The 20,078-nt window shown below is 39.7% G+C and overlaps 1 protein-coding gene across 1 annotated transcript in view; it reads right to left on the bottom strand.

The window, feature by feature from the left end:
• Positions 1–3,192: 3,192 nt before the first annotated feature.
• The window catches only part of LOC121854344 (roundabout homolog 2-like), a 78,667-nt gene continuing 61,781 nt past the window's right edge, over positions 3,193–20,078 (bottom strand). Inside the window, exons 14-17 of the mRNA XM_042348951.1 lie at positions 10,078–10,337; positions 7,754–7,909; positions 6,810–7,001; positions 3,193–4,376 (exon numbers count right to left, since the gene is read on the bottom strand). Coding sequence (XP_042204885.1) covers positions 3,678–4,376; positions 6,810–7,001; positions 7,754–7,909; positions 10,078–10,337 — 1,307 coding nt within the window. The 3' untranslated portion in view covers positions 3,193–3,677. The remainder of the gene's footprint in view (positions 4,377–6,809; positions 7,002–7,753; positions 7,910–10,077; positions 10,338–20,078) is intronic.

The following is a 20,078-nucleotide window of genomic DNA, read 5'->3' on the forward strand; positions in this document are numbered from 1 at the left end:
GGTGTATGTTATTCAATAAAAGTCTTTTGTTATAGTTGTCTATTGTGCACAAATGTTCTTGACTCGAAAATAAAAAGTGAAGTCTATCAAGTCTTTTGTCATTATGAGATGAATAAATTCCCCAGTAAGGTAGCTACTGCACCTATGACTGGGAGGAATGCTATAAAATTTTTAATACTGAAAACAAATAAAAAACAGATCACGGGTATGGAACAATGGAATCAAGAGTACTGTAGTATTTCTATGCTAATCTGGCCCATAAGCCATGTCCATTTTCTACACTAATAGCTGACTGGTTTGTAGAAAATTCAAAATAAATGTGTTCACAATTGGTAAGATGACCTGCTATTATCTAAAATGTTAAATATTTATCTGAACTATCAAAATACAAATGATCTCAAGGCATTAGCACTTCAGAGACAATGTTAGAAAATTCTAAATATTTATCATAAAAGGTCAATGTAAATATGCTTTTGTACACATGCAGTCCAGGGGGAGGTAAAACGCTCAGGGGAACCAATCAGCAATTTGTAGCTATAGACGAAGGGCGGAGCTTACAGGCCAGGTTAGAGTGGAAAGGGTATACTGTACTAGTAATGTCATTGTCTTCATAAAAGAGGTTTGATTCAGTGAGTATCAGCCATCACACTTGCCTCACACAATGACAAATTTTATTAAATATTAAATCAGATGATATTTTTCTTTACGTCTGTACTAATGGTTCCATTTTATATAAGTGGAAATGAAGCAAGGCTGATAATGACCCTCAACTGATGGAAATATTGAGGAACAAATTAATCGCTTTTACTTCTATGGTGAAGAAACACTATTTTCTGTCTTCACTTTCTAGAAGAATGGAGAAATGGATCACACAGAATGTCAGCTCCAAACTTTTTATGGTCATTTATGTTCTTAATTAAATGTACTCACAAGGAATACCATTGTTTTTTTTTTTTCACTTTATAAACTTAAGAACAACATGTTCCATACTTTCATTAAAAGGAAAACAGACATTCTCTTTTAAGTTAATAAGAAGCTTAAAATTAATACAGTACGAGACTCACACCAGCTTGAAATGACAACTAAATCTAAATCATAAATATTTTTGTTACTGGTAAATAAAAATAATCAGTTTTCTCCATCCAAAATAATAAAAAAAAAAAAAAGTAAACATCAAAGCAATTCCCAATTCATGACACTGCTAGATTACATGGGTGTAAGAGGTCACTTGTGCACCAAGACATATACAGTACAAAATACTGTATACAGTACTACTGGTATATCATTAAGACAGTATATGGGAAAGCACTTAGATAATCCTGGCCATCATGAATTTAAATAATATTAATTTAGAAGGACATCTATAACTAAATCTCATGATTAATAATTAAATGAAGTATTGACAGTAGTATGACATGAATTGAGAGTACCAGACAATACATTACATTCTAACACTCCATTTGGACAATATTCTCTAAAACAAAATATGTCCAATAGATACAATATGATATTGTAGCAAGGCATGAGCATATTGATACTATGGTAGGTATTCTAACATGCCAGGATACACAGACATTACTTTGAGGCCACATATACACTTGTATGTACACGATTCATGAGCAAAGGCTTGGAAGGTCCCTCTTAACATGATATATCAGGGACATCTCCAAAAAGCTTACTCATGATAACTGCTTCACCTACTTTTCTTCTTTAGAAATTGTGCTAAACACTTGCTATGTCCACATACATATGCTTCATGCAAGCTTTTAAGCGTCTATATCACCACTAAAAAATCCATAGCACGTTGGCCATTTTCACAAAGTGTTGAGGAAGTCGTTTCCCTTCATGAGGTATACAGTCCAGTCTTCCTAAAGTTTTTATAAATGAGGGAGTTTTAAATTAAAAGGATTATTTTCATTTTCACTTGCAAAATCAAATTGATAATTATCTGGTACTAACATCTGTTGCATCTGTAATACACTGTAACCAAAACAATAATTACCGGTACCGAAAATAGAAAAAATAATTGTTTATGTACAGTCGCTCAAAATTTTTTCTGAAAAGTAGGGTCGGATGGATATCAAAACGAACAATACAACCCCTGTTGTCTGGGCACTGTTGCCTCGGTAGGGTTGGTAAGCGTGAGTAGGCGTAGGTGCCACAACTGCTTTTAACCAGGGTAGTTTATATTTATAATTACAAGTATCAATCGACATGTAAACTGTCAACATTGCATTTAGTCATACAGTACCTGTATGAAAGCAGCATAATCGCTATACATAGCATGTTTGATGCCCATTGTGAAACAGTATCGATGACAGGGTAGAGTTGCCATGTTGCTATGAACCCAAACAATGTTAGCATATACTACTGTATATAATAGCCAAACAGTATGTAGTAATGTTGGAGTATGTAATATAACAGACACCCAGGATCATGAAACAATAAAGGCTATATTTCAATAATATCGTGTTCGTAACAATGTCATTGATTATTAAACGTGATAACCTTTACAATCTGAAACCTGTATGTCTCAGCATCGGAAAATACGCCCTTATCATTATGAATGTTTGAGGTGTCTCAGGTAAGGTGTCCGGCGATTTGCTAGGCGTATAGCACTTATTCAAAGTTGAATTCGAGACCACTGTCATAATCATTTCATTCGTCATGGAGACGACACAGAGTATGCGTAGAGTGATAATTGCCCTTTGCAATGAAGGTAATGGCAAGGCAGAAATTGCGAGGCGTGTCCTACAATATCAAATACTACGTATGGATATATGTAGTCAACATATGCATTTAGTTGTTGTTGTTGATGTTGAGCAGAGGAACATTTAAGCATTACCATGCACATATTGTTTACTGTATATATGTCTGACATGGATAATGTCTTTTTAGACTGTAATTCCCTGTTAATACAGTACAGTACTGTATAACCATATTAATTATATTCATATGAAACACGATAATGAGAAATGGCAGGTAACGTCTTATATATTACATGGCAAACATTGTGGCATGCAGGGCTACCACCTTTATGCCTGGTCCTCTACCATTTCTGAGAAACATACATCCGATGTGTCACATTGTCATGAAAAAAATTTTCAGATACTTTTTTGAGCGACTGTACACCTATAATTTTTCGGGGTCTTTTCCTTTAAAAAGATTATCATCAAATAAACATTCCTCATCTCTGTATATCAATATTTTTATTATAGGCATTTTTGTCTCACGACTAGAAATTGTCCATCCTTTATCAGCACAACAGTGTGATGAAGGTATCGTCTGTATATTTTGTGGTTACCATAGTTTACACTTATACACCATAAACACTAGGTGAACACAGGTTACATATTATCCTACAGATTATTATTTGATACCTCTGTAGGGAATGGCTGAAGAACCGGAAGATAGGTTTTGTAATGTAGACACGCATATTTTAAGATTATCCTAGATAATGCCACAAATATTATAATGAGTGGTCTGCAATATGGACCCCATATATGATACAAGATTGAATACAATCTGACTGGCTAATCTAGCATCTATCCTTCATTTGCTTTGTATGATTATATATTGTGGATCAACTTTATAAACACATGTCTAATTATTACCCACAAATCACTCAAAATACTTAGTTTAGAGGTAAGCTTAGATGCAAATGGTTTGTCAGCAGGTTACCGGGGATGAGAGAGGGCTTGTTGATGACTTTGTTGGTGAGGCTGGTGGTTGTTTCGTGGTGGTGAATGTTGATGGGATAATGGGTGGGAGTCTGGCAAGGGGGATAAACTGTGTTGAATGACATGTTCTTTAATTCCATTAGCTTGGTGGGGATTGTGTGGGATAGGGCCATGCTGAGGACTGTGCTGAACACCAGGGGGACCATTCTGAGATGCTAGAAGGGGATTAGTGCTGTCTGCTGCATATGCTTTGTCACCCATGCTTCCATAGAAAGCAGAGGTAGACTCATAGAGGGCACTTTGGTCAGTGTATATAGCACTACCTTCATTATAAGGAGAGTCACTCTCTTCCTCCTCATCAATTGGTCCCTGGTACACAGAGCTACCACCATACATGTCTGGGAGACGTCCTGGGCTGTAGTCACGGGCCAGGCGTGGAGCTCCTGGGGCACCCATAATCCGCGATCCACTTAACCCCTGTAGACCTTGCAGTCCTACTCCAGAAGCAGGGCCAGGGAGAGGGTCTTTAGGGTCTCTATGTATAGGTGGGGTTCCTGGTCCTGTCATGTCCATGGGAGGAAGTGGAAGAGAGTCACCATTTATATCAAAGTCACCTGTGTTTACACCTCTCTTTGGAATAGAAGGACTGGCCTTTCTCTTGTTGAGGTGACGAGGTAGTGAGCCTGTAGTCATTATCTGTAATATAAAGAGGATAAGGTCTATTATTAATTGGAAATAGAAAAAGCATCAGTACTGTACTATGATTTCCCAGCAATAATTTATAAAACATTTGTTGTATATTTTGTGAATGTCTTATCAAACACATTTGCAAGTACTTGTACAGTTCTGTTCTGTACTGGGGCTTACATTTATATGTAATCAACAGATTTATAGTGTTGGAGAAATTATTATCCAAAATTTTTTATCTCTGCAAATGTAATTTTTTAAAAAAGAAATTGAAATTTTTCTTGAGAACTTAATTGTTTGTCATGTGCATTGCAGATTTCTTATGTTAGGTTAGGTTGGGTAGGGTAACATTAAGTAAGGTTGGATAAAGTAAGGTAAGATTAGGTTTTGTTAGGGTAAGATACATTTCACTAATTTTGCAGCCAAACAAATCACTCCTCCTGAATGTATCGTATAAAAAACCTATGAACAGAATTCTTTTTCTAAGAAAAAAAATTGTTTTACCACTTAATATTTACCCCCCTTTTTTATTAGGGTTGATGAACATAGATTGGGTTAGGTATTATTTAACTCTGAGTCATGGAGACTTATTGGATACTTAGCAGAATAAGTTGTTATAACTTGGTCCTAGCAAAGGAGGCAAAAATGTTCACTTGACCTCATATTTGGCTTTCATTACTGACGGATATTTACAGCTACAGTATACCACATTAATAAGGTCCATCTGCAAGTTTACTCAGTCATAAAAAAAAAAAATGTACCGTAAATATGGACAATAAAAATCTTCTATTTTGGTACAAATTACTTGAAAAGTTGTAAGACGGCAAAAGCTGCGTCTCTTCCATTCCGCGAGAAATAGAAACACTCGAGCCTCTTCTTATAGTAAAAAAATGAACTAAAAAACAAACTGTAATATAGTATTTTAGTATGTTGATGTACAAAGCATCATCTTCATTATTCTATGATAAAACAAGTCTAACAAACATTATTACAACATATATTAAAAAAATTTCTTATGCAATCGGGAAATAGTGACTACTATATCTGGGTTGAGAGTGTTACAGCACCTTAGGAGGTGCTGTAAGTTACGGGCTCACTTACGGAGTCCGCTGCCAAATATTTGTTTTGAGTATACCGATCGGAAACTGTAAGTCCAGTTACGGGGTAAACAAAGAGATACAGTCTCGTAAATGATTTTGAGTATGCGGCCCCTGTACTGTAATGAGTACAGTAGTACTGTAAAAGCTTTATTATCTGGAATTTAACTAACCAGAAAGCTCTTGTATCTAAGAGTTCCAATATTTACCAAGACAAAATCATATTTGTACTGGACATTTAACCACTTCAACATGGGATGCCACTTTTAATATTCTATTTGGCTAATGCCAGAAAATTTTATTCAGCACTTTACTTATTGTATACAGTAAATGTTTTAAAATTGTTTTAGTGTTTATGTTTTTTTGTACGTATACATTTAAATGTGTGAGGAAGGTTTCAGCCAAATTTAAATGTCAACAAAGATGAAAAAATTACTACCATAGTATCATTATTACTTTTCACAGAAAATTACCCCTTGAGTACTTTTATTTTTTCTTACTTGGGTTCATTTTGCACAAAGGCTTCTATACCCATACATCTTGGTCTTATAATTTTTTCAATGGAGCAAACCTCAATTTTAGTTTATGCTTTATGAATCGAAGGTATGTAAAATCACATAAATCATACCAAAGAAATCCCACTATAGGAGAGAACAGAAAACCAAAAGCACTGTATATTTCAACCATAACTTATGGTTATCTTCACCACTTCACAATGCAGAAAAGGACCGTAGGTTACAGTTGAATCTTTGGTTTTCTGTGTTTTATCTTCTATAGAGAAATTTCAGTGTTACTATACACTACAGTACTTTAATCTTCCGATTAATGTTTAAAGTGGATTCTTAAGGACCAAGGTACAATGTTCATATTATAAAGTGGATTATGTGCATAACTATTTGTGTTTGGGTTCATGGTCCCATGACCCACTGCACTCATTTTGTGAGTCACTTGTTAGTTCACAAAACCATTAAGTTTACTACTTGTTGATCCCAGGGGTACATAAACTAGATTGGCTCTACTTTATTACTTAATACTGTAAGAAGCAAACTAGACTCTGGCAGTTTAATTCAACCATCCATGCATAAGCATATTTTTTATCCATTTTTGATAATGATAATATGGTCAGGTACAGCTGCAGAAATGTGTTTCTACCACCCAGTGGTAACCCATGTCACAAACAGCCAACCTATATGACCTATAGCAAACCTATCCACCAATCACATACGTCATAACACGACCAATACCCATTCATTCACAAATAATGATACTACCGTACTACTGATTCGTTGCCATTTGGAGACACGGGTACCACAGGGAGTGTAGGAACACATTTCCGCAACTGTACCTGTCTTCCAAGAGCCCTGTTAACCATTGGGGATTGATGCCTCCACTGAGGGTGTTGTTGCTGGGGAAACAGTGGAAGTCCTTGTGGGCTATTGTACTGCTGAGGATGGTCAGGAGGTGGGTTCTCTGGGAGAGGTGGAGGAGCATACTGTTCCCAGGGAGGAATATAGCCCCGTTGCACCACACCATGAGGCTGTAAAAGTCACATCATATTAGTTGTTATTTTCATGTTCACCCACATCTAACATAACCTTATCATGTCTGCTAACCTTAACAGTCAGAAAAATGCAATATTGGAAATCTTAAAACACACACACAATATAATTAAAAAAAAAACATTCAGGAAACTGAAACTAGGGTGAATTATGTGTTGATACATAATGATCACAATCCCTGAAAAGCATAATGTACAGTATAGTCTGGATTTGCGCGGTCAATTGAACCCGTGGAGGTCCGCGTAAAACGAGAAACGCGTAAACGAAATAACAGAACATATGGGAGTAATTGAAATAGAGACTGGGTCGACCCCAGACTACCCTTTTTCCGACTGGGCACACGGAAATGGGGGGTTGGTTCCGAGGCAGAGGGCAGATTATTGGCCCTCACCTGTATCACTTGTATCAATTGTATCACTATCCACCACAGAGGCTTGCAGGGCCTCTTTGTCAAACCCCTCAGTCCATATCTTCACTATCACTGACTTGGGGTGGCAGGTGAAGAACTCGGTAATGTTTTGTTAACTGGGCGACCTAGTGCGCACCCTGCCCGTGCCACTTCCCGCGTAAATGATGGAATGTACAGCGTAACTAATAATTGCCGGTCTGGCCAGGTGCCGCGTAAAGGAATTCCGCGTAAATCCAGACTATACTGTACCTTTATTTTTTCATCTGTAAGGTTTTATAGCACCGTGTGTTGTATAGGAATAACTCAGTAGATAAAACAGACCTGCTTAGAGTTGAGTGCCGGTGAGAGGGAAGGCTTGTAGAGTTGCTGCTTCTTGAGGGTACAGTAGAGGACGAGGTTGTCATCAGGCTTCTCCACTGCATTACTGTCTCCATACATGCTGCCGTACACGGGGATGTTTGGCTCTACTTTTTCACCCTAGTTAGGAGGATTATTTTATTTCGTATCATTCTATGAAATCAGAAACAAGAACAATGGTGCATCTACATAAACAAATACAGGTACTGTACAAGAATTTTAAAATAATAAAATGAACACTACTGTGGATTATTCTACAAATTATAAGCCATCCCCTTGTACACAATGAGAGTACCGGTGCATAACTGTATAGTACAGTACAAGGTATGTGCATAAATCAAATTTCTTAAAAAATTTTCTTTACAAGAAAGCTGTTTTTCTTTGTAGTAAAGTTATTTATTAAGACCTGCATGTAAATAATAGAATAAGCACTCCTTTCCTCACACAGCCAAACTGTGGAATGCTCTGCCCTCTGTATTTCTACACTCATACAATCTGTCTCGCTTTAAAAAGCTGGTTTTCCGGCATCATCGTGATGTAGATTAATGCAACATTTTCCTTTTCTATTAATTTATTTTAACTTATTTTTTCACCCCCTAGGCCCTGATGTGGGTTGATGACCTGTGCCCAGGTGGGCTATTCCCCGTAAAAAAAAAAAAAAGGATAAATCAATCTTTTATCTGTAATCTCTAATAAATGTGTCATTTACATGCTGCATTTTTTGGTTCATTATCTTTTTATTTTTAAATATCCTGTATATGATATACAGGATATTTAAAAATATTTAAAGTATATCCTAAATTGTCTCCACCATCCTTTCATAAAATATGCTCATTTTGCAGTACAACTTTAGTGTTTTTTTTTAATCCTTAGCTTTTCTAGTCATTGGTATAAGTGAGTAGGCCAGTGCTAACAGCTGGGAGGGGAGCTAAGTAACACAATACCTGTACTGTAGTATATGTGGTTCTACAATGCTTGTTTTGGGGATGGAATGTAAAGGAAGAGTTTCATTACTATACTGTCGTTGGTCTTCTCAAGCTTCCTGACTATTTTAAGTACAATAGGATTCCACTTAAACAAGCCATATTATGATTTATTATTTTAAAGTGTTTTGTTATAACCATCTCAAAATTATACACTGTATCGGTGTTTTCCCATTTTTTTTTTACTTATAATGCAGTGAGTAGGGCATCGAGGCAAGTTTGCCTATTTACAGTACATAAATTACTGCACAATATGTCTAATTTTAACACTGAACCACAGAATGATATACAGTGATAATTTGTGTTCATCTATGGTTCCTGAAACACAGGTGCTTATCAATTTTAGAAGTGATAAAACACCAGTACTGTAGTAGTTCTAAATTAATTATAACCTAACCTTAGGTGAAAGAGAAAAACAAGAAGCAGAAGCATTGTTAGAAGATCTCACCAACCTAACCAAAGAAACGTACCTAACCTTACCTAACTTTCTATCCGTGAGAGCAGCCACCCAGACTGTGTGGCTGGCTCATTAACATACAGGTACACTTGGCAACTGGCGTCGATTGGACACGGCAGTGTGTTTTGAAATAGGTCAATATGATTGGTTGTTTACATTCGGGGATGCAGCATCACCGGCGCATTACAGTACCTCTGAGAAGACAAAGTAGTGTGTGCCTAACCTAATTATCGGTCAATTTATAGTACTACACCAGTCTTTATTTCAAAATTAAAAATAGGTTTTTCCTATGTATTTTGATGAGTTTCGAACGAATTTGATATTCGTTTCCACCAGAAATCATGTGTTTTTTAGAATAAAAAAAAATTATATTATCAACTAACGAAGAAAACCTAATCTAACCCAACCTAACCCACTGTTCATGCCCCAGACGCTTAAAGAGCGAAGGGGGAGGCCTGGAGCGATGCGTGAGCAGGGGGCCAGATCACCTCCGCCAAAAGTAAACAAAACATGGCGACACTTGTGACTGAGCGAAAGTAATAATCCTGAAAAATTAATATTTCGGTTATCCTTAATTTCCGGTGGAAATATCAGAAGAAAAATGTCTTATAATTGTGTAGACATTGAGATAAATATTTCTAATACGGAAATAAAGACAGGTGTGATACTGTAATTTCACCTAATTATCTACCAAACGAAACAATTTCCATAGAAATAGTAAAATAAACACCAAAACAAATAATGTGTTGGCGGGTTAGTCGTCAATATTAGCAAAAATTACTTTAAAATGTGTATATTATATAGGTAAAATAACTAACTATTCATTAGTTGCAATATCAAAGATTTACATTTCTCCCGCGAATGATGTTTGTGGTGGCGTAGGCTACAGGAGTACCAGGTGCCTGTGTCCCTGGGGGCATGAGGGGTGCCACTGGGCCATCCACCTCAGCATAGTCTCCAGGTGTGGCATTGAGGTTGAGCAGCTTCTCTGGGGTGGCATCGTTCTTTTCTTCGGTGGTGCCGCCGGAAGAGCTGCCCCACGGACCTCGCTCTATCCATAACCCCCCTGACATGGTCCCGTTCATGCTGCGACCATCCATCTTGTAACCTGGCAGATAATGATTTGGATAACAATGTTTTGCAGACTTTTTTTTCATACATCCTATTTTCTAAAACAAACATATTAGAAAAAATCATCAGATTTGGTTAAATGGAATTAATACAAACCTCAAAAATAATCTACTGTACGCTTTCTTTATTATGGGTGTGTATTTTAAAGCAAAGAAACATTATCAAAATGAAGAGGCACACTAAGATTCAGAAAAAAAGATTAAATGAGACCATCCTTTACTTGTTTACACAGCAGCACTTGTTCCTTTCACTTTTTACAGTGCACTACCTTCTCCCCTGAGTCCCCTCACAACTCATGGACACAAAATCATAAATGCCATATTTAATACCGATAATAAAGTATCCCACTTTGCTTTAAAAAGACGTCTATATGAAATACACATATCTGCAAGTTTATGATACAAGGAAATGTGTGCTGTGGGATTCTGTTACCGAGAGGAATGTGCACAAACACTAATTGCATTATATGGTTGTCAAGCACGGAGTAGCAATACACTGTAGTGTATTGCAATTTGTGATATAGAGCAAAAGTCTTCAAGAACAGTAAACAGAGGTACACAGAGAAAGAACTTCAGTCTGGCCGCCGCCTTCATTATTATACTTGTGGTACAAGTGTCATGATTGGCTCATGGCCTTAAAATCTATGAACTACTATAATATTACTGTTCTCCCCATGCCCCCAAGATCCTTAAAATGTTACCTTCTCCTGTCACCCTCAAAAGTTCTATCATTCCCACTAAGCTGCCTGTAAGATTGAGGTGGATAGTAAGCATGACAGGTGCCCTTCAGGCAACAACTCGTTTACCAGGGCGCAACACTCGAGAGAAATCAAGAAAGGTGGGAGGTTGGTCGGTGATGAGGTTAGCAGGTTCCCCCGAGCCTGCCTGCCTGGCGTGCCCTCCCACCCTGATGCCCACCACTCCAATTATTACACTTTGTTCAGGGAATAGCATACCATCACAGCATTAACGACGTTACGTCCTCCCCTGCCTCACACTTTTCTTGTGCTTCGTATTTTTAGGTGTTACTGCCAAATTTCAACATATTTTGTTGTACTTTACCATATATAAGTTATTGCTGACATAAACATCACCCTTTCTCTTCTGTGTCGTATTTCTTTTATCACCAAATCTTAAGATGCTAAACAACAGTAAACATAAATGAAAGGCTTTTGCTTTTCATTGCTATTACTAGCTTTAACGTATGCTTTGCTTATCTGTGCTATTTGTATTATTTGTTTAATAGGGGCGAATGATCTGTTACGGGATTCGTTAAAATTTCTTAATGTGTTTATACTTTTTAAATCATGAATTAGTTGATATACATTTGTTTTTGTACACACCTACAGACACTAAAAAGCATTTTTTTTTACACTCGAGATAAAATTGAAAGTGTGGATACAACACTAGGAATTTGGTACACAAAAAGCAGCAGGGCCGGTGTAACGGACCAGAAGTTCCCCGGACCAGAAGTAACCGAAACGATAACTGCGCATGCGCAGTTGATGACGTCACATTCACAGTGACGTGACCCAGCCTCACCGTGCGTCTGAGTCGGACCAGAAGTGACCAGTTGTGCTGTGGCGATAGATAAGTGGATATGGCGACACTGACAGGGCAGAAAATGCAGATTGAGAAATTTTAAAAGTACATGGAGTATGTCAAGTACTACCTAAAAAATAACACCGCCAGGCAGTGACAATCATGTAAAGAAGGCAGTGGTGAAGGCTACGAACAGTAATCCGTATAGAATTGATGGTTAGTAAGTATGTCACTTAGCAAATTTGAGCACCAATTTCAGGATTATGGCAGAGAATTATAACTTCAGAAGAAGAAAAGCAGAGTATTCTTTTGAACTGCAATGCTGCACCATCTGCTGGGCACAGTGGTATCATTACCACAACTGAAAAGAATTCCCAGCGGTATTACTGGAAGAGTGTAAAAGAAGAAGTGAAAGATTATGTAAGCCTTATTATTTGATTTTAATACATTTTTACACTGCAATAGATATTCTCATTGAACTCCAAATATAAAATTAGAAAAGGTAAAGAAATTTAAAGATGAATTGCAGCACTTCTTCAGAACACCCCCAAATGGCAAGCGCTATTGTCATGCTACATGTACAGCCACCCAAAAAAGTCCTGTCGCGAACCATGAACCCCGAAATTCAGACTCTTGAATCAGAAGCATTTATGGACAGAATAATGTTTCAGTGTCTACTGCTTCGGGTTCACGAGTCTGAATCTCGGGGTTCGTGGTTCGCGACACGACTTTTTTGGGTGACTGTACAGTCGGCCACAGGAATAAGTATACACACTGTAGCTATAAGGTCCGAAAATGGTCTGGTAACATTGAAACTGCGCATCCAGACGCATGATGAAACTCAGCCCCCCCCCCCCACCTGTTATCTCTAACTATTTTCTGTTTCCCCTTCTTTATTCCTCTATTTACTCCTCTTCCTTCCTTTACTAATCCAAACATCAGTAAAAAGTTTACTACCATTGGATACAATATATTACTTGTAATACAAACACAAGACACTAGTAAAACATTCACTACAAATGCATATATATAACATATATGTAGGAATAAAACATAAATTACAGGTCATTTTGTAATTTTGTCTGTTCTGTTCAGGACAGTGTTACCAGATATTTGGTCTCAACACGAACCGTCGGTATAGAGTACTATAGACAGTACTTATTCTTGTGGCCGACTGTACGTGCACGGTCCTCAAACATTTGCAAGTATGAGTGATTTCCCTTTATATTGGTTACTTGGTTCGTCACCGTCTTCCTTGTCAAACACTCCCAGTGACCAACACAGCCAAGGCCTCTTCTACAATAGGCGGCAGCAGCTCCGTCACCCACGAGTTCCACCCCAAAAATCCTCTTGCGTCGCATTCCCATTTCCTGCCAATTTCCGGTTGGAAGTGAAGCTTTCTCATTCAGTTTCCGTTTCCTTTTACGTTCAGTACTCCTGCAGGTCTCATTCGGGAAGGACTAGTGTCTCCGAAATTTAAGTCACCTACTTCTGATCTGGATTTTTTTGTACTCATTTTCGTCTCTGAGGCCCCTCTATCAATACCACTGGACTGTAGGCTTATTTTTATAGTTTGGATGAAAACTTAATTATAAACAATTCTGAAAAAAAAAACTTCCCATGAGAACAGTTGAGGAAATTAATACTACCCGGTATATTCATTAGTTTTCTTTTATGCTTAGGTTAAAATATGCCCGCAAATAAAATCAATAGTGATACCATTACAATAGAGCAGTTTCCTGCACCGTATTTTTCATTTTTTTCTTGTTCTCCAGTCACCCCCGTCTCAAGTGCACAGCTGATTGAGCTTCTTGGCCACCCACCGCTGTAATTAAGATATGCTAATACATTAAAGCAGCTGAGAGCCCAGTGTTGTGGTGTTCACCCTATGTTGAGGTCCTTGACAGGTTAGCTCATCATTCTGTCTGTCTGTCTGTCACAGTCCTTATTCCATACTTCATGTATCTTTCCCATTCCCTTCCTTACCTCCATTTCCCACATTATTCAGTACCTTCCCCAACTTCCCTCTCCTTTCCTTCTCTCCTTTATCTCACCCATTCCTTTCTCCTCTTTCCTATCCCCCATGTCTCCCACCCCTTCCTCATTATTCTCCCTCTCAGCTTTCCCCCACAATTTCTCCTCGTCCTTCCTTCACCCTCATCGCTTCCCTACCTCGTGCTTTCTCATTTTCTTTCTTCAATTTCCTTCAATCCTTCTCCTTTTCCTTCCTCCCCCCCCCACGCTCACTCCGACCTCTTTTCCTCGTTCCTCCCATTCCTCCTTCACCCTCATCTCTCCCTCCAGGCCCTCTAAGCAACGCATGCCCCAGGAGGGAATCACTAAATTAGATTAGCATTCCTGGGGTCGGCCCTTCCAATTCTGCTTTTCTTCAGGTTGCTTCTCTTTTCTCCTTCCCCCATAACGATTTTACTGTCGCTCACATTCTCTTTCCCCTCTTATTTTTCCTCCATAGTCTGTCTATCTATCTGATTGTCAATGTCCTTTATTTCTATTATCTTTCCTCTCTAGAGTGTATGTCTATCTGTTTGTTTCCTCCCTCTCTTTTCTTTCTCAATAATGTCTGCCTGCTTATCTATCTAACTATCTGCGTGTGTGTGTGTGTGTGTGTGTGTGTGTGTGTGTGTGTGTATTTCCCACTTTTTCATTTTCTTGTTCTTCCTCTAATCTCTCTAGTTGTCTTTCTGTGTAACCGCCTGTCTCTCACTCAAACTATTGTTGTTCTTTCTCTCAACTTACTGTGTCTATCTATGCATTTCCTTTCCTCATTACCTGTATGTTCATGTCAGAGAGAGAGAGAGAGAGAGAGAGAGAGAGAGAGAGAGAGAGAGTCCCTCATATATTCGTCCTACATCAATTCCTCACCCCCCAAAAAAAAAAAAAAAAAAAACGACACAAACTTCACGTGAAAGTTCAGTAATACAACAAAGAACTGTATAGTCTCATGAAAGGGATGTGGGCGGAGAGATGGGCGGTGGAGAGGGCAAATGGAGTCGGGAGGTATGGGAATGAGGGGGTGGTGTGGGAGTGGGGAGGGTCGTAGATGGTGAGGTGGGGGTCGTAGATGGAGGTGGGGGTCAGGATGGTGAGGTGGGGGTCGTAGATGGTGAGGGTAGGGTCGTAGATGGTCGTAGATGGTGAGGGGGGGTCGTAGATGGTGAGGGTGGGGGGTCGTAGATGGTGGGGTAGGGGTCGTAGATGGTGAGGTGGGGGGTCGTAGATGGTGAGGGTGGGGGGTCGTAGATGGTGAGGGTGGGGGTCGTAGATGGTGAGGGTAGGGGGTCGTAGATGGTGAGGAGGCGTAGATGGTGAGGTAGGGGGTCGTAGATGGTGAGGGGGGGGTCGTAAATGGGAGGTAGATGGTGAGGGTGGGGGTCGTAGATGGTGAGGGTGGGGGTCGTAGATGGTGAGGGTGGGGGTCGTAGATGGTGAGGTAGGGGTCGTAGATGGTGAGGGGTCGGGGGAGGGTCGTAGATGGTGAGGGTGGGGGTCGTAGATGGTGAGGTTCGTAGATGGTGGGTGGGGGTCGTGATGGTCGTGGGTGGTGTGGGAGAGGGGGTCGTGAGTGGTGTGGGAGGGAGGGGTCGTGGTGGTGTGGGAGGAGGAGGAGTCGTGGTGGTGTGGGAGGGGGTCGTGGTGGTGTGGGAGAGGGAGGGGGTCGTGAGTGGTGTGGGAGAGGGGAGGGGTCGTGAGTGGTGTGGGAGAGGGGGGAGGGTGGTGGTGTGGGAGAGGAGGGAGTCGTGGTGGTGTGGGAGGGGGAGGGTCGTGGTGGTGGGGGGGGTGGGGTCGTGTGGTGTGGGAGAGGTGAGGGGAGGAGTCGTGGGTGGTGTGGGAGAGGGAGTCGTGGGTGGTGTGGGAGAGGGAGGGAGTCGTGGGTGGTGTGGGGTGGGGAGGGGTTGTGGGGGTGGGGAGGGGGTTGTGGGTGGTGTGGGAGAGGGGGAGTCGTGGGTGGTGGGTGGGGGTTGTGGGTGGTGTGGGGGGGGGGAGGGGTTGTGGGTGGTGTGGGGTGGGGGGGGTTGTGGGTGGTATAAGAGTGAGACGGAGGCGTGAGGGAGGAGGGGAACACACGAAGGGGCAAGGAAGAGGAATGGGGGAGTAGTTAGGTTCAAGGAAGCAGTGTGAGCGGGTGGAAGGAAAAGGAGGTACAGGGGGAAAAGAGAAAGATCGAAGGTGTCAACGTTAATAATAAAACAAGTAGCCTTTTTTTCTACAGTGAACACATAAAACAACAGTCATCGGTGCGCCAAGACGCGCTAATTGACTCAACCTTCTCAATGCTGTTGACAACAGCATTGAGAAGGGTATACAAGGCCAGGAAAAGCTCTAAGTAGGTGAAGTAGCAACGTCAAGAGCGGGAAAAAGAAGGGGATATACAACAAGAGTATCAGATTTTAACAACAAAAGCAGAAACCTCAAGAGAAGAAGCAGCAGGAGCTGGAGCAGAAGCATGGGGAGTGAAGCTACGCGGGTAATCCCTGTGAGGGGAGAATGCCGCCACTTCCCTCTTGAATTTATAACACTCTTTCCCCTCCCTGATCGATACATTAAGTACCCGCCTGATTTTCCCCTAGTAATCGTTGGCAGGTCTACCAAACTATCGTTTTCCTCTCGTAAAATGTAAAAAGTAAACTTATCACCCTCCCCTGCATTATGCTTATACGTATTAATATACCCTATAGTAAATCCACTGTCTGGGGGCTGAAGATGGAATTTTTATGGGGATTTAGGGTGGGATTTTGGCTGTAGAGGGGGTATAATAAACGGAGGAGTGTTGGTGCGGGGTCGTGACAAGTCGTAGGGAACAACATTGACCGAGTGGCTAATAGTCCATTTGGTATTCTAAGGCGACACACCTTGTGCGGTCTGATGCCTACCGTTTCACTATTACAGTGTCCTGGACTTGTGTATGTTGTGTAAGGCGAGCTTATGTTGTGTAAGTCCAACGTATATTGTGTAAGGCCAGTGCATGTTGTGTAAGGTCTAAGATGGTCTGTTCGATGTATATTGGCGTTGTGTATGAGCAATATAGTGGGATAATGGGGGAGCATAAAGTCTGCATCTGGGGTATACAGTGGCTGTGTATGGTGTGCACGGACCTTATATAATGGATATTGGCACTGAGTGTAATGTGTTGTAGGATATTGGCATAACGCAAGGTCTCAAGAGGCGCCTGGGGCGTACCGTGGTAATATAGACGGTGTGTAGAGGCATACCGTACTGTGTCTTTATGTTCACCTGCTCTCCACGGCTTGAAGACGTTTTCTCTGTACACGTTTACATAACCTAACCAACAGCTCTTTGAATGTATGTCGTACATGCACCACTAATCATGCACAAATTAACATTCTACTACTACTATTACTACTTCTAAATAATAATAATAATAATAATTGTCAATTTGGCGCTCAATGCGCAAATCCTAGCGTTCAAAAATTATTTGAGCATTTTTTGCAGTTTTGTGCCTTGCGTTTGTTCTAACGCTTTTTGAAACGACCTGGGGGTATTTTCTAGCGTGCTGGATGTATTAAATTGAAATGTTTTAATTTTTGATGATTTCCAAGTATTCATCACATTTATGGGTCATAACTATTCTTGCATTTTTACACGTCGAAGTTATGACTCGTCCAGTACGATTCCCTGATAAGTATTAACGCGTGTGTTACTCGTCGAGTCCAAGTACTGAACCGACACTACGGCTTCCGCCGTCCAGTGACCCACACCAGTTATGACAACTTTCTGAGTCAGCAAGTGTTTGCCAGTATCAAGTTGTGTGAAAGGTGTACAGATACTAATTACACCTACTTATGACCAGTGCTGTCGCGAAAGTTGGGAGTCTTTTCCTGAACTTGAGGACTGGCTGAGACAGATCAAAACTGATAAAAGGTGTTTTGTAAGTGTGAAATAAATGCCAAGTGACTTGAGACACGCAGAAATTCCAAAAATATATAAGCAGCAAATCCTTACACTAATTCACGCTTTTTTTTTTAATTGCTGTTTACTAAAGTTATTCCCTCCAACCCCCCATGCTGCGAGTGAAGCTGCAGGTCCTCTAGCTCTTCTAATTGAGGAACGTTGTTTGTTCAGTTCTACAGTTGATCTCACCGACGCATGTCGAAAAAAGTGCAGATAAATTATTGTAGTGTGTTCGCACCACATTTTTTATTTTATTTTGCTAAATGACATACGAGACGGTAAATACAGTCTAGTAATTTTGATGAATCTGCAGATATAAGTGACAAAGTTTATATAGTTATTCGTTACTATAGTGAAAATTTTAATAATATTGTGTCAACTGTGTGGGTTTATTGGAAACAGAACCTGTGGCTGTGGTGCCAGCCATAAAAGAGCTGTTGACGAATGTAAAATTAAACCAACAAAATTATTTAAATGGGTTTAGTGTTGACAATAGTTTGATAATACAGGAGCTGTTGGTGATGTGAGAGAATTGTAAAAAAAAAAAAAAGATTCTCTAAGCCAATGGTAACACACGTATGCCATTCAATTTAGCTCAGTGCGTCGTGCTGCCGTAGACACTTTGTCGAGAAATGTTAATATCTCCGTGAAAAAAAAAATATTACTGGTTCAGTCATTCTTCCAAGAGACAAATAGCATCCAGAAAAATCTATAATACACTGAATGGTGGAAAACAACACCTTCAAATAACTATACAGTAGTGTGTGACACGGTGGCTTTCGATGGAGCTTGCTGTTGTTACTAAGCCCCTATACTTTCCCAGGGGAAGGAACTCAAAATGAACTTTAGTTTGTTAAGTTCTATAAACTGTTACCATGAAGAAATGTTATTCAGCATGTACTATAATCCGATAAACAAATTATACCTTTTGTGTTTACGACCTGTGTTGCAAGACGTTCATAAAGTAGTGAAAATTCTGACCCTACTAAGTTACTTCTTGATCTACCAATCTTGTTCAAACACTTGGAAAGGTTGGTTGTACTGTAATTCCGACAGCAAGAGTAGACCCTTTAACCGCCTCTATTTTTGACGGTTGATCATACATTTAATCTGGGATATGAATTTGAAAAAAGAAGAAAAAATGCAAGGAAGAACTAACCCGACGCAGAAAAAGTCCTGCGAATAAGATGCACACATGTCATCGTTAAACTTAAACACGAATTAAGGGATAGGCTTTCTGACAAATTCTAAGTAAAGCAAATGCCAGTATTTTCTGTCGACGAGTGTACAAAACAATTAAAGAACCCATGACAAAACTAGCAGAATGCTTTGGCTATAAGCCATACGAGATTGAAAACACGGATTTATAATCGGTGGAGAAACTTGGCTTTATTAGCCGGGAGAACCTAACATGTTCAATAGAATTTTAGATTGCAGACACGAAACCATTTAAAGAGCTTCCTTCACTGCCATGAACTTGTTCTCTCTACCGCATTAAGCCGAAGTAACGAATCTTGTTAAGTCAGCACTGAGAAAGACTCGGTACGGAGACAGGCGAGCATTGCTAACAGTGAGGTATTGCTTAAAAGATTAGGAAAGATTTGTAACATGAATTTTCCGACAATATTATGAAAACAATACCTGCAGGCACAAGCAAGGTTTATTCCTTAATATCCCCTGCACCCGATGAAGGAGAGCTTTGAAGATGATTTTTTCGTCTCTACTGTTAAGTGAAATGAATAATTGCATAATTCATACTGTTCATATAATGTACGTATTAATTCATTGATGCTTGAATATGTATATTTACGTTCATTTATACAGTATGTATACAGTGTTTACTAATGTATGAGTGTATGTATACATATGCAAAAAAAATATATTAATATAAATATTTATCCTATTGAAAAATAACGCGTTTTAGCTCATGTTTTGCACCTTTTCAGTTGGTCGAATTGGAAACAAGGTACAAAGAAGCGCAGTGTCAGTCGAGGAACTGTTGTTCAGTGTAACGTGTACAGTATCTCTCCTTCCAACTTTCTCAGAAAGAAGAAAAATCGGAATTCCTATTCTTTCCACCTTTTCTCCAACTTCTAACCTTTCATCTTGCAATATGCGAGATGCTAGCAAAGCAATCCTCGTATTTGAGGACGTTCCCAATCCAAACAAATCTCATTTAACATTTATTTTCTCAAATCAGACGCATGCGGATTCTCGCCCCAAACGCTATTCCCAAACAAACTTTT

Source organism: Homarus americanus, unplaced genomic scaffold (genome assembly GCF_018991925.1).
Source record: "Homarus americanus isolate GMGI-L3 unplaced genomic scaffold, GMGI_Hamer_2.0 scaffold54443, whole genome shotgun sequence".
Lineage (NCBI taxonomy): Eukaryota > Metazoa > Arthropoda > Malacostraca > Decapoda > Nephropidae > Homarus > Homarus americanus.